The following is a 14,094-nucleotide window of genomic DNA, read 5'->3' as shown; positions in this document are numbered from 1 at the left end:
ACAAACTGAGGGCTGTAGACGAGAAGTGGAGAAGAGAGAGACGAGGAAGGAGAGAGGAGGAGAGTGACTGTGAGAAGAAAACACAGGAGAAGGGAGGAGAGCCTGGATCTGAATTAACATTAGCTGAATTGTCCTCCTGTGTTATACTGTATACCTCCTTGTGTTCTTTGTTCAGAGCAGAGAGGCAGGGGAAGACATGAGACGCTGCTTTCCACAGGAACACTGAGGCTGCCTGCCTGCCTGCCTCACTGCCTGCCTCACTGCCTGCCTGGCTGGCTGTGCTGCCGGGAAACCCATCCATGTCCTTCCCTTTGTCTCTCCTGCCACAGCAGGTTTTCACAGCCTGAGAGGAGGAAGGCGACGTGGAGATCTAAAAGGAGAGGGCAGAGGAGGGAGAAGGGAAAAGAAGAGGAGGAAGGGAAGGAGAGACTCGTGACAATGTTTTGAAGAGGAGACAAAACAAAAAAGCGAGGACTGCGCTCGGCCAGAGGTACATAACCAGAGTGTTGGATGGGATTTGTAGGAGTATATTTCCCCATACTGTCAGTTATATTGGTGTCTTTTTGTCCACAAGGCACACAGGTTCACCTCCAGGACTGTTTTCTTTGTCCTTCAGTGAGGATAACTCAGGAATACTTCCATTTCTTTCCCTGATACACTTCCAGATTTTGGGCATACTAACTCTCAATTGAAGTGGATGTTTGTATCGTGTATGCAGACTGAGGTTTCACTGTTCAGATGGGCCTCATGTCTTCTTGAGGAACTGGGGTCTGCTAACCCCCAGACCACAAGGATTTCCTCACTTCACATCCACTCTATCAACTATCAGGATCAACTAGTCTGATCCTAAAAAGTAGTGGACGTGGAGGTCAAAGCTCCCTCTACTGTGGAGACCAGACTTTGTTATATTGGAGAGGTCACGACCCCAAAGATCTTCTGGGTCTGCCAACCACACATTCTCACATTTGATGCGTCCCGTCCCGTGGTGTAAAGGTAAGTCCTCTGGAGCCGGTTGCACCATTTCCTCAAGTTCAGACTTAGCCTAGTAATGATTTGTTTAGCAAGTGGATATTTATGCATCACTAAGTTAAGTTGCACCACCCAAACTGGTTATATTTCATATGTGCTCTGCCCTCTAACAGTCTTCACCAGTGCCGTACTCAGGCTGTCTGAGGGCCAGGGGTGAAAAAAATTAAAAAGGGCACCAACTGCATGTGGTGGAGCACCGGCACGCAGAAAGCAGGTCCATTTGAATGCACTACTGTAATAAAAAACATACAGGCAAGTACATGCAAACTAATTTTAAGCATGTAGGGCATATCGCCCAGTGATGGCAGTGAAATGGCTGACTAGCTGTGGTCCCAGTGCTATCGTTAGATGACACTCCTGCAAACTGCTAGGCTTGTGCCGCTCAGGCTGGCCAGCTGTAGCTACACCTATATGAGTTGCTAGCATTTGCTTAAGAGCTTACCTTGCAAGCTCACGGTCTTGTGTTTGCTATTTCCCAGTTGTTGGAGTGTACTTCTGGCTCACTCAACAGTGATAAAGGCAAACTATGTTCAGACCACCGAGGCTTTGCTTTATTTTACTGCCCCAGGTGTTTGGGTCATCAGAGCCGAGTAGGATACCCACGTCAGCTTCAGACTCTTCTTCTGCGCTTGTCCACAAATGACAACTTATTGTACTACACTGAAGCACAGGCTGTTTTTCTGTGCTAATACATGGGCTTGGCACAGCTGGGATAGGGTTGCTTCTTCTCACTGGGAGACAGTGCCAGATGCTTGCAGTCTTCCTCAGCCACTATCACTCCTACTGCCATGCCTCATTTCACCAGTAAAGAGCGACCTCAGCACTTTCACCTTGCTACCCTTACACACAGGCTGTTTGGGGGATGGGGTTGCTTCTATTTTCCCTCCACCTTGTCCAGGTGAGGTGAATTAAGGTTGATATCTGATGCTCGTCCATCTCTGGCCTCTCATCCTAATGTTTTCTCTGCCGCAACTCCTGCTGGCTGTGTGTTCACCAAAGGCTTGATGGCAAAACCCGTCATGGCTGATGTGTGTACTCAAAGAACTGCAGTTGCAGCCAGGTAACTACTGTTTCGCACGTAGAGGTTACTAAATATTTACACAAAGTAACTGCCAGGTGTGACAGCTAACAGAATTAACAGACGCCAGACCAGTGAAACTGTTACGTTAACTTACGTTAAAGCTGCCTGCTTACATATTTGATTGTTTTTATTGGCCCGTCTTTAATCGTACTAGTTGATTTTAAATTTAAAACTTATGAGGGACTTTCCACACAAACTTACTACTTGATCGTTTACACGTAGAAACCAAAGCTGTTTTTTCTTTTTAACAGTGTTCAGGTACAGTCCTGTCCAGACTGCATACATTTGCACAGTGGCCTACCTTTTAGCGCTCCACTATCAATGATTTACTCACATCGTGCTTAGATTACAGCTGCCTCCTCCTTCACCCAAACCTTCTCTCAAACCCTCCCCTAAAACCACTCACACTGTCCTGCTGTGACCCCTTGTCTATTAAAGAATGACTTCTGAACCATGAGGTCACCGCCGCAGTGTGCTAAGTTGCGGCACTTGACCTTAAGAAATAGTTAACTACAGCTGTTTAAGGCTCGCATGCATCATGTGGAATGAAAAGTGCCCGGTTCAAGCCCCTCAGGCTGAAATCACTTCTTTCTCTCCGAGCTCAAACTACAGCGAGTGACTAGTCTTCGGCCAAGAAGCAAGTGGAACACATTCCTGTGTGACGCAAGGATGGTTGTAAAAGTTCACATGAAAGGGCTTTGCAGTGTTGGAGAGGTGCTTTTGCTGTGGGATCTATGAACTTTGTTAATATGTGTAAGATTTCTCCCTTGATAAAACCACTGAATGTCATGAGGATATAAATCACCAGTGAACTTCTCCCTTAATAGATGGTAACTCAGTTTGATCCTAATTGCTGTAGATTTATGCCATTCTGATTTTATATTACATTAAATTACACTTATTTGGCAGGCGCTTCGATGAAACCCTTTTGAGCAAATAACAAAAAGTAGTTCAGTGCTGCAGTTTAAATATATCAGCAGGAAAAAATAGTCAAAAGTTATTTTCTCTACACAGCTCTCTCTTATTCAGTCTTAAACAGAATTAGAAAATGATGCACCTCAACGTCTGTTATTACGCGATTCTACAAATAACCTTATCTAAACTTTACCTCAATGGTCAAAAAACTTTTGTCGCTCAAGAAACCTAGTAAGCAGTATTACATTGCAATTTGAAACACGAGTCTTTACAGTTGCAGCGTGGCGTGTGCCAGGCCTTACAAGTTACACCGAAACGTGCACACATATGCCGCCTAAAGTCTTACCCCATATCCTTAGGAGGAGGACACAGGGGAAGTATGGGATTGTCAGACATCAGACATCCATGTGTGGCATATGACTGATGTGAAGACATATGTGGACCATGGAAACACACTGGCAAGGACCCATTAGCGGGCTGTCATACCTCATTCCAAGAAGACAAACAGAATACAGAAAATATTCCAGGTCTTTTGTTCTCCAGCAACTCCTGAGAAAAAATAATTAGCTTTTTAGCTGCTAAATGGTCCACTATGTTTACCAGCTAGTAGCTAATTCTGTCTGTCTGCTGTTTGTTGCTGGGTAGGTATGTACAGTGGGTTCATCAAGGTTTTTTTAGCTAAAAACAGCTTCCTGCTGTGGCTGGAAACAAAGTTGAGAAGAGTGGGGAAACTGAACTAAAAGTGGCGACTTTAAAACCAAAACATTGCGCTGATAAAGGCTAAAATGCTCTGCAGAGTTGAGTGGAACTGCAGAACTGGGTGATAAGAATCTGTGGGTTCGTCGCTAAGAGTGAAAACCGTCACATTACATTTAGTGATTTGATCAATTGCGTAATTCTAACCTAAGAAATTAAGTTGAAAGGCAAAAATAAACTGTCAAAGTTGTGGTCGACCCAGTTTTGAGTGTGTAAGTCAGTCCCAGCAACGAGAGTGAGTTCTCAGGTTTGGTACTGCTTCTTTGTCTTGGGCACCCAAACAGCTCGATAATCAGATAATTCATAGAGAAATGAAACAATGAAAGCTCACCCACACCACTACAAACTTTTGCAAAACATTTATGCTAAGATCATTCCAAGCAATAAACAATGTGGCTCAATCTATGAATGCTTTCAAATGGGTTCAGTCTTTAAATGTCATGTGTAAAACACTCTTTAAGCACTTTGTGTGGAAAGTCATCCAGTTTTTCTTTGTAGTTCATGCTGACTTTCTAAATGCCGTGTGATGACGGCTGCATGCCTTACATGTGAATTGACTGACTGAAGCTTTGTTTCCTGTTGGCATTTAAAATGACATTTTCATACATTTTCAAAATACATTTGAAAACATGAATGTGTATTTGCATGATTACCAACAGCAGGCCATGTTCACGAGTGCCTTGTTCTTTGTGTCAAGACAGAGTCAACTCAAAACACTGTGAAATATTACATGTTAATATGACGGACATGATGCGGTCCGATTGCCAGTTGTCAAAATAGTGAACACTTAACTCTGTGGGAAGTTTGAATTGACTCTTGATCCGCCTCCACACAAGTATGCCTTAATATATGAACTGGTATAAACGCATTTTCAATGCATAGTTCAGATGCCTCTTTCTAAATACTGTTTCAGAGCTTTTTTCATCCTAACTAGAAGAAGAAGACTATAAATCTGAGGAAATACTGCATTTTCTTACAGTGAAAAAAGATGGTGATTGCTATGGCACTGTGCTGGTACTGGTGTACACTTATTCCCATGTGATTTATTCTTCCCGGTAGCTTAACCACGTTGATTTAGCGGTTTCTTCTGCTCCTGTCTCCATTCTGTGACCTCTTTCTTTATGTGTCTCTTCCTCTCAGGGTGTCTGTGTGACCTTAGATTGCAGAGCGTCGACCCCCACTGCAAGATGACATCCGAAGAGCTCTTCCACCTGCCGCTCAACGTCTACATCATCATCCTGGGCATCGGCCTCTTCATCCTCATGCTCAGCCTCATCTTCTGCTGCTACCTGTTTAGGTACAAAGCTGAGTAAGAACTCCTGCACAGGATTCACACAGTTGTCAGACTGATCTACTGAATCAGTATTAGCATGTTCCAGTTGCCAGTTGAGATTGTTGGCACTGTACGTTTCTGCAAACCGTGTATACTTTAAATTTGTATTCATACCACGTTCAGATTGCATGCATATGAGCTGACTTTCACGTCATGAGGAGGGGATCATGGTGGTGTTGCAGTAAGATGAGACCACTTTTCAAGATAGCATTTCAAAATTTGTAAGCATGAAACAGCGTGGACATTCTTTAGAGACGCTGGCATAATTTCTGGCCGCGTTTGTCTCGACAGAACCAGTTAGGCCACAACATGATCTTCACCTAACCCCTAACAAGTGTTGTCTAAATCTAATCTAAATGTAACGAGACCAAAAGCACAGCGTTGTCCCAACATCAAATTGACAACATTAAAAACATTAAGTTGCAACATGAAGAAATGTCAAGTTTCAACATATCGGCGGTTTGGAGAAATGTACATCGCCAACATTTGTTCTCGTGTTTGGCTTGTGCTAAAAAACTGAAATCATTCAGTCAAATTCATCTACAACAGATCGTTAATCTTTAACCTTTAGTGCATACCAAAGTTATGGTCTGAAGAACTCAGGTCGTTTCGACTTTCTGTCATCTTGCCTCAACTACTTGTGCAACAGTTTGAAATATTCTGTATTTTTCTTTCAGAGCATACCTGAACTTCTTGGCATTTGATGGTTGTGGTTGTTGTTTTTATCTGCAGTGGGGGAGAGCAAGAGATCTAGACTATAGCTTTTATCTATGACATTTACAGAAATTAAATTGTTAATCAAAATACTTCCGATTAAAATGCATCAGGATTGAAATATCAATAGGCTGCATGACTTTAAAATTTGAATTTAACAGCCGAGCACCTTAGTTTTAGTAGCCATCAGCTTTCAACCAACTGATTAACAAACACATATAAATAGCGCAAAGGCAAGTTTATATCCTCCGGTCACTGGGGGAACACATTTTCTACCTTCAGTACAGTTTGTGACAAAACAAAACTTAAGGCGGTGGTCTTAGCAGTGAGCACACGCTTCACCCATAGCTGGACTTGCCAGTTGGACATCATCTTGTACCACTTGGCTCGGGGCAGTTGGTATCAGTCACATGAAACCACCAGCCCAGCAGAAGCCAGAAGTTGTATTATGGGCTGGTTTTACATGTACAAATCGTGATGGCTGACGCAGTTGACGCAGAGGCCTCACACAGAAACACTCCACTGGATTATCTGTTCACAAAGGTAAAAGAGATGCTTAGGGCTATAACAGACAGGTTAGGAGTAGGTCAGTGTGCTTCCAGGATTTCTGGAAAAACCTGTTCAGAGCTGTATCTTGGCTAAGAAATGTAATACTTTGTTAACTTATTTGGCTGCCAGAAAGACTTTTAAAAACAGATTTGCCTAGAACATCTGTAAAAAATCTATCGTTTCCAAGAAGGTTCGAAAAAGGCGTGTGTCTCAAATTTGAATACACATTTTATTCTACTTCACTGAACACAACATCAGGATCCTCGTACGAGGGCATGTCCTGGAAAGTCTTATAGATCTACTCACGGTGAGCGTAGATGCACAGGCTGTTACTTGAATCTGACATTGTGTGAATTCCAGCACTGCTTGAAGCAGTATCTCAGCTGATTCACGCAGCATGTCAAGACATGTCCACAGCAAGACAGATATGGAGCCACCAGGCACACATTAGAATTTCTATGACTCTAAATCACATTATAATATTTGCTTTTTTTGTGCTTCACAGGCTCAGGCGACAGGGTGCAAGAGAGCAGTACGGCTATAACGAGGTAATATGATAAGACTATATCCTGTTTGAGTGTCAGATTGTAATTCAGACTAATTAATTGCTTGTCTGGTGAACTATATGCATTTTTTCACAAATCTGTTCTTGTCAACAGGTTGTTTTGAAAGGAGCGGGGAAGAAACTGAGCCTGCTTGGTGTAAGTTGATTATAGGGGGGATGGGAGGTGCGCCGTTATAAAGCAGTTTAAAGGAACGGAGATGACCGATGCTAACTGGACAATGTGTGTGACTGTGAAAAACTCTGCAGTGACTTGCTTGAAATGTAGCAAAATCATCTTTAAGCAACAAAGTTACCCCTGTAACAAGCTTCAGTAAATCTGTAATTTGCTGAAAAAACAGGGAGGCCATGTTAACCATTACTGTTGGCAAAGTCGTCCAATTACAGCTTAAATGTAATACATGTACATGATGTTGATTACAGGCTGCACATGCAATCAACGTCTGAGTCACTCCGGTCACTGAAGTTCAGAGGATAACCACACAACCAAACAAAAATCTAGGTCCATAAGCCTTCATCAAACTTGGATAGGATGTAATCTGGATGACACAATGATTTTAAGTTACTGTGTTTCCTTTTGGTTTATTTCTTAAAGTGGTTCTATTGAGTCTGGGTAAGAAAGAGAATGAAAAAACTTGTGTAATTATCTAATGGAGGAAATATCATGTATAACAGTCATGAATTAATCTCAATATGTTTGGCTATTTGTTCATTTATTTTGTTTTGAAGGCAAGCTGACTCGGTTTCCGGCTTTCGACATTGTGTGTTCAATTTTATATTTTGCACATCAGAATATAACAGTAGAGAGGACACACTAGTGGAGAGTAGTGAAGGGAGTGTGGGGAGTAGGGCAGGTGGAGGATCCATGATGATGCGGTAGCCTTTAGTACACTTCTTAATGCTTTCTCCCCGTTCTATACTACATAATTATTGTGTCCAGGCTGACTGGATGTTTTGTGTTTCTGCTGTATAATGCCTGAATTGAGGGACTGTATTAGGATATACTTTATTAACTGAAAACAGTTAAGGTGACAGGAGCGTTGGTCATGGACTGAATTTACAACTTGTCATTTCCCCCTTTTCAGCAAACATGTGCGGTGTGTTTAGAAGAGTTTCGCAGCCGGGACGAGCTTGGAGTGTGCCCGTGTTCCCATGCTTTTCACAAGAAGTAAGTTATACGACTTTGATTGGTAATCATCAAACTTTCTTGCATCATTTGATGATGTGATCTGTACTTGTTAACATGCACAACCGTCTCTTGAAAAATCTTCAAAATGGATTCATTTGTTTAGCTGTTTGCAATCAGGCAGCTCAGTTTACAAGCTCATACATCATGTTTGAGACTGAAGATTGCAAACAATCTTGGAGAAAGGAATGTCATAAATTCATGATGGATTTCTGCCTTCGACTTTAACAGCGGAGGCAGTCAGAGTAGCGGTAAAATTCAGAAAATGATGTTGAGCAACTTTTTCAGGGAGTCCTGCAGAAAATGACGAGCAAATTCTTGACAACATATGTCCTTGCAGGTTTAAACACGAGCATGATTTATGCACCTGAGACCTGGTTTTGCCCCGTAGCGTAGGTGTGACACTGACAACAGTGTTTTCAGACTGGTTTGCTCGCCTTTGTGACCAACATTTCTCTACCTGTATCACCGCCAGTACCTGTTCCTGTGTGAACTGGGCAAATATCCTGTATGTCTGTCTGTTAAGTCCTGTTTTACCACTGTTAAGTAAACCCTCAGACCTTCTGTTTCTTGTTTTGCTTCCTTAAGTTTCTGCCTCGACCCACCTGTGTAACTTTGCGTACTTTGTCTTCCTTTGAAATTACAAAAAGAGTTAACACGTCTCTCATTTATCTCCTTCTCTCAGGTGTTTGCTCAAATGGTTAGAGATCCGCAGCGTCTGCCCGATGTGCAACAAGCCTATTTGTCGCCTCCAACCTGACCCCCCGCAAGCACCTGAGCGGCCACAGAGTCTCCTGGAGGTCTGAGAGGGCCACCTGTCACTAAAGAGCATCCTGTTTCACTGTCCGACAGATCGTAGTTTTAGCAATGCAAACATTTGATGAGGCAGAGCTACTCATATAATTGTCTGGGTTCAAGTGCACAGCCAAAGAATCTACCTGGAGAATTATATGGGGGGAGATTACTGTATAACTCTGAGACAGAGGTAGCAGAGCATTCATGATCGCAGATTTAGCCAAACTATCAAGCCTAAATCCTGCAATTTTCAGATGCTTAAGCTAATGCACAAGTGCCTTAAAGCTGCAGATCCTCTAAAGGCCACTCAATTTTTTTAAAATTCATTTAAAGAGGTCATATTATGCTAATTTTCAGGTTCATACTTTTATTTGGGGGTCCTACTAGAATAGGTTTACATAGTTTAATTTTCAAAAACACATTATTTTTCCCATATGGTTCATTGCTTCAGCATCCGTTTTCACACTGTGTCTTGAACGCTCCGTTTTAGCTACGGAGTGAGACATCTCGCCTCTGTTCAATCTCTGATGAGAGTTGCACATGCACATTACTTAAGAGGCAGGATGTAGCCAATCAGAGGCAGAGTAGTGCGGGTCATGCCGAGCACGGTAGTGTGATTCAAGGACGTTATAATTGATCCGAAACGACACCGCTACAGCTGGTAAGCATGGCTGTGGTACGCCTGTATATATTTTATAATATATATATAAATATATATATTTATATAACGCCTGTTACATAGTGACGCACATAAGTTATGGAAGTAAAGGCTCGACTCCAAACCAGGCATTACAGGCAGTGCAGGAGAAAACCAAAAAAGCATAATATGACCTCTTTAATGTTAAAGGAAAACAATGCAAAAGAAAACATTCACAGAAATTCAGCAGAAAAACTGAGTGCACTATACAGCACACTATCCTCAGCAACTCTCTCAATGGAATGAAAGATGTTGTGTCGATGCCATGTACATTTATTTTGGCAAAAAATACCAATGTTTCACCTTTGCTGTATATATTGTCATTATGAGAGACTGCGTCCGTCAGCAACAGTGCACAACGTACGATCACAAATGCTACTTACACATTTTTGGGAGCAAGAATGTTACCGCTCGCCTTTATGAATGGGCTTCTGTTTGATAAATTCCTTCGCCTTGAGGAAAACAGTAGTTAGCTTCACCCACTGAAATTTGAGTTCACTGAATGACTTGATTATCTTTTGGGGAGAAACCGACCCAGTTAGCAGAATAAATGTTGGCCGTGTACGTTTCTTTATGCTCATTTTCCTGACGTCATCCTCTCCTCCTCCTGACGTGACAGTCAGCTCATAAACATTTCATCTGAATGTGATATGAGACCAATTCTAGAAATGTTGACATGATACAAATTAAATGTAGAGATTTGAACATATCTGGGGTACAGCATGTAAAATGCCAACATTTTATTCTGGTGACTGGGCTGGAAGAAACTGGGGAAGATAAAAAAGTCTATTACAGTACTTTATGTGACATCAATACAACAGCAACATCATGGCATTGTCACCAAAAAGATGTCTTTTGTATCATTATCTGAGTGTGGAGATTCTGCTGTTTGGGAAATCATTCGAGTGGCAAATGGGATCCAATAAGACACACAAAGTTATGTCTTCTATTTCTGTGTCTCCCATTGTTCAGCATGTTAATGCCGTAACCCAACTAAAGAGATTATTTCTGCCTCCAAAGCAGCTCTGCCTCTGAGAAATGTTTGTGTGGCAAACTTCAGTCTGCTCGTTTTCAGTTTACCCAAAACTGACATGCAGCACCACATGAAAACGATGCGTCCGTCACCACAACTTAACAGCCTGGAGTCTTGGAAAGAAGAACATTAAACTATCAGACACCAGCTTTAAAGACGTCGGGCCCTTCTCTGGCTCATTTTTGCCCCAGATTTGATGGCAAATGCAGAGACTTTGACGAAAGCTGTGCAGTTGTGGAAAACTTTTAACACAACAGGACATATGTAAGCAGGCGTAGGTGCATTTTGTCTGTAAATCTCCCATTGTTTCTGAGTCAGTCAGATCCATCCATACTTGTGTTGCCAAGCAGATTGAAGGTAGCGAAGCCCTAAATGGCGAGACAGATGAGTCATTGGTGGGTTTGATAGAAAAGCCAACTACATGCTGTCACAACTACATCCGTTCAGCTACAACTGACTCAACCACTTAAATAACACGTATACATGTATTTAAGTTATTCTTAGGGAACTGTTTTGTATTATAAGTTTTCACTGAAGGTATTGTGGGTCAGTGATGCTAAAACCAACCATTCTTCAATGAAATCTTAGCTCCCAGAGTCGAAGACCTGCTCTGTACTGTAGTGATATAAATAGACTCACTGCGCTGATATGAAGAGCCTGTCTGAGCTGGTTTCATATCTGAGTGAGGAGCACCATAAACACCATTTTCTGTATGTATGTATCGTGTAATATACCATGAGTTCTGTGTAAATTGTAAATGCTTTTACATTTTCTGACTTCAGAGAAAAAAAAAATATAACCACTGTTTTTAATAAGGTCATATGGATCCAAGTCTTTTATTTTCTAGTTTTGCTACATGTTTACGCTTGACTATTTATTTGTATATTATCATTATAATACATGCAAAGTTTATACAATCGTGCTACTCAGTGGTAGACTGTAACTAAGTACATTTATTCAAGTACTGTACTTTTCTTGAGTATTTTCATCTTTATGCTACTTAATACTTCCACCCCACTGCAACTGAAGGCAAATGTTGCAACACCATCACAACATTTATCAGATCATTCTAGTGACTAGCTTCTTTGCAAAATGCATGCTGCATAAGAACGGAGGTAGTGCATTTTAAAATCATAATAACAAAAACACACAATGACTCTGATAAGAAGAAAAATGCTTAATATCGGTAATTGGCCAGGCGGATAATCAGCCACCCCGAAGAATACAGTATATACATACATGTTAATATATGTAAATTTTATTTTTACTTGTACTTTTGACACATAAGTACATCAAATGTACTCTAAGTATGGGGTACCTTTACTTTTACCAAAGTAAAACTTTAGCACAATATCTTTACTTCTACTTAAGTATGACTTTTGGTAGACCTGCTTTTTGAGGAGTAATGGTGCCGCATCTTTGTTTTAGGAGGTTTTGGCCTTTGAGTTTCATAAGGTGCAAACTGTGAAATGTAATGTGGGTGAAAAGTCATTCAAAAACAGGTTGTTGTTGTTGTTGTTGTGCTTTGAGGTGGAACGCTGCCCTCTACAGTCAATAATGTGCTGTTTTTTTTTGTTTTTTTTAATCTATCTCAACAAATACGTCCTGGTTCAGACCTGGTATCAACATGTGTCCCTCCGATCCACAAGTAGACAGATTTAAGTTCAGGTGTGATCGCTCTCCAGATGCAGTGAGGATGCATTTGAGATCCGATCACTCAGATGAAGGATGTAGGTGGTGTAACGCAACATAGACATAACTGCCAGTTAACCTGCCATTGTTAGCAGCAAATAGTTGTGAATGCGCTGTCTGCTTCAACTTACCATTGAACTAGGAACCACAATATCCCCACACTCCCTTCACAAACTTTGCACAACAGCCACAGTAAATTATAAATCAATTGTGCCTTGCATTCAGCATTCAGGATTCAGGATTCAGGATTCAGCATTGAATACAATACGTGAAGTTGTCCCTTTCTTGTAAAAGAAGAAAACTTAAAGGTGCACTATGTAGGATTGAGACACATTTTAATCAGAAGAGAAAGATCTTTTTTTTTACCTACACAAACTCTGACTGAATAAACAAACTGACCTTAAACAAAATTTCATACTATTTTACTCTCTAGCTTCAAACAGTGTTATGGAAAAAATAAATATTTATGAATTTGTGTCATTGCCACATTAATACTGTAAATATTAAAATTCTGGGTTTGATTTTTTTTCTCCAGAACTACATAGTGCCCCTTTAACTAACAAAGTCACATCATCTTGTCCAAGACCAGTGATTCCTAAAAGGTTTTTTAAGGTTAGGGCTCTTCTCCCTTTGTGTAAATTCCCAGTAATCCCACAAAAGGACACCTGGCTACAGAGCTGTATTTAACACTTAACTTAAACCAATAGTAAATTCCCAAATTGTTCCTCCTAATTCTCAATGGGGTTTCCCCCATTTCCACAAGCAAAGGTGAAGAAAATAAAGTGCTGAGAATTTCTATAGCAGTAAAATTATTCTGACACATGGTCTCTTGTCAACTGTGGAGTCCTTCATGATGTCACCAGAACAAGTGAATATAAAGTGATCATGCAGATACTAAGATGCACATGACTGCAAAAACCTGCACCACACACAAACACAGACAACACAAAGGTGTTACCCACAGAGGGCAGATGCCTGGAAATCCCCTGCTCAGTCATTACATCGAGATATTTGCACAAGAACACAAGCGAGCCATGAAAGGTTTCCAAGGATGCTGATCTTCTGTTAATGACACTGACTAACTGCATGGGCTTGCAAAGACACTTGAAACATTAGACACTAAGAGGCAGAAATCTCACTTGACTCCCAAAAACACAGCAGTACCAATGTTTTCTATTCTCACAGACATCCTTTGGCTCCGTCTGCACTTCCTCACAAAGAAAAAAGTTAATATTTAACCACAAAAGTACCAGATATTAGGGAGCACTTAGTGTTCAGCACACAAACTGCCTGATTACATCAAGTGGAGGGATAAAGAGGATTATTATAAATGGAGGTGACTGATCCATCACTGCAAACATCTCTCACTAAGCCTCTCAGATTTAGAAGTCAAGTCAATTTTATTTAATTGGCCCATAATTATAAATCAGAAATTAACCACAATGAGCATTTCAATCTGTAGAGTAGAAAACACCCTCTATCCTTAGACCCTGGGATCAAATGAGGAGAAACTCCCTGTGTAAGGAACCTCAGAAAGAGCAACAGATGAGCGATCTCTCTCCAAGGATGCACAGACAGGGAATAAATGTCATGTGTACTGATTAGTGTACCCTTCCAGTGGAAAAAAAAGTTAATGAAATGCTTTTTAGGGTGTCGCCTTTCATCCCTGCCCCTCAGACAACAACAGTTAAACTAATATATAAAGGAGAAAACTAGAGATCATCTTGCAATGGGATCACACCACCTGCAACG

At 41.2% G+C, this 14,094-nt stretch overlaps 1 protein-coding gene across 3 annotated transcripts; it reads left to right on the top strand.

Annotated features, from left to right (window-relative positions):
• Positions 1–11,470, top strand: LOC311270164 (RING finger protein 122-like). 3 transcript variants are annotated; one of them, XM_084374899.1, is made up of 6 exons: positions 1–490; positions 4,922–5,090; positions 6,883–6,925; positions 7,037–7,078; positions 8,025–8,107; positions 8,811–11,470. In XM_084374899.1, exons 2-6 carry the CDS (start codon positions 4,969–4,971, stop codon positions 8,929–8,931), a joined length of 411 nt encoding a protein of 136 aa, XP_084231025.1. In that variant the 5' UTR covers positions 1–490; positions 4,922–4,968; the 3' UTR covers positions 8,932–11,470. The 3 variants fall into 3 exon arrangements, with proteins under 3 accessions (XP_084231025.1, XP_084231024.1, XP_084231023.1); XM_084374898.1 differs by having other exon boundaries at positions 1–993; positions 4,922–5,078; XM_084374897.1 differs by having other exon boundaries at positions 1–993.
• The last annotated feature ends 2,624 nt before the right edge of the window (positions 11,471–14,094 follow it).

Source organism: Pagrus pagrus, assembly GCF_965226575.1.
Source record: "Pagrus pagrus genome assembly, chromosome: 15".
NCBI lineage: Eukaryota > Metazoa > Chordata > Actinopteri > Spariformes > Sparidae > Pagrus > Pagrus pagrus.
This window is presented reverse-complemented; position numbering and strand designations above follow the sequence as displayed.

Excerpts from the sequence above, each read along its gene's own strand:
- LOC311270164 (XM_084374897.1), top strand. The coding sequence starts at position 969 with ATGCGTCCCGTCCCGTGGTGTAAAG. Across the intron at positions 5,091-6,882 it reads CTGTTTAGGTACAAAGCTGA|GCTCAGGCGACAGGGTGCAA; the intron begins GTAAGAACTCCT and ends TGTGCTTCACAG. Across the intron at positions 6,926-7,036 it reads AGCAGTACGGCTATAACGAG|GTTGTTTTGAAAGGAGCGGG; the intron begins GTAATATGATAA and ends TCTTGTCAACAG.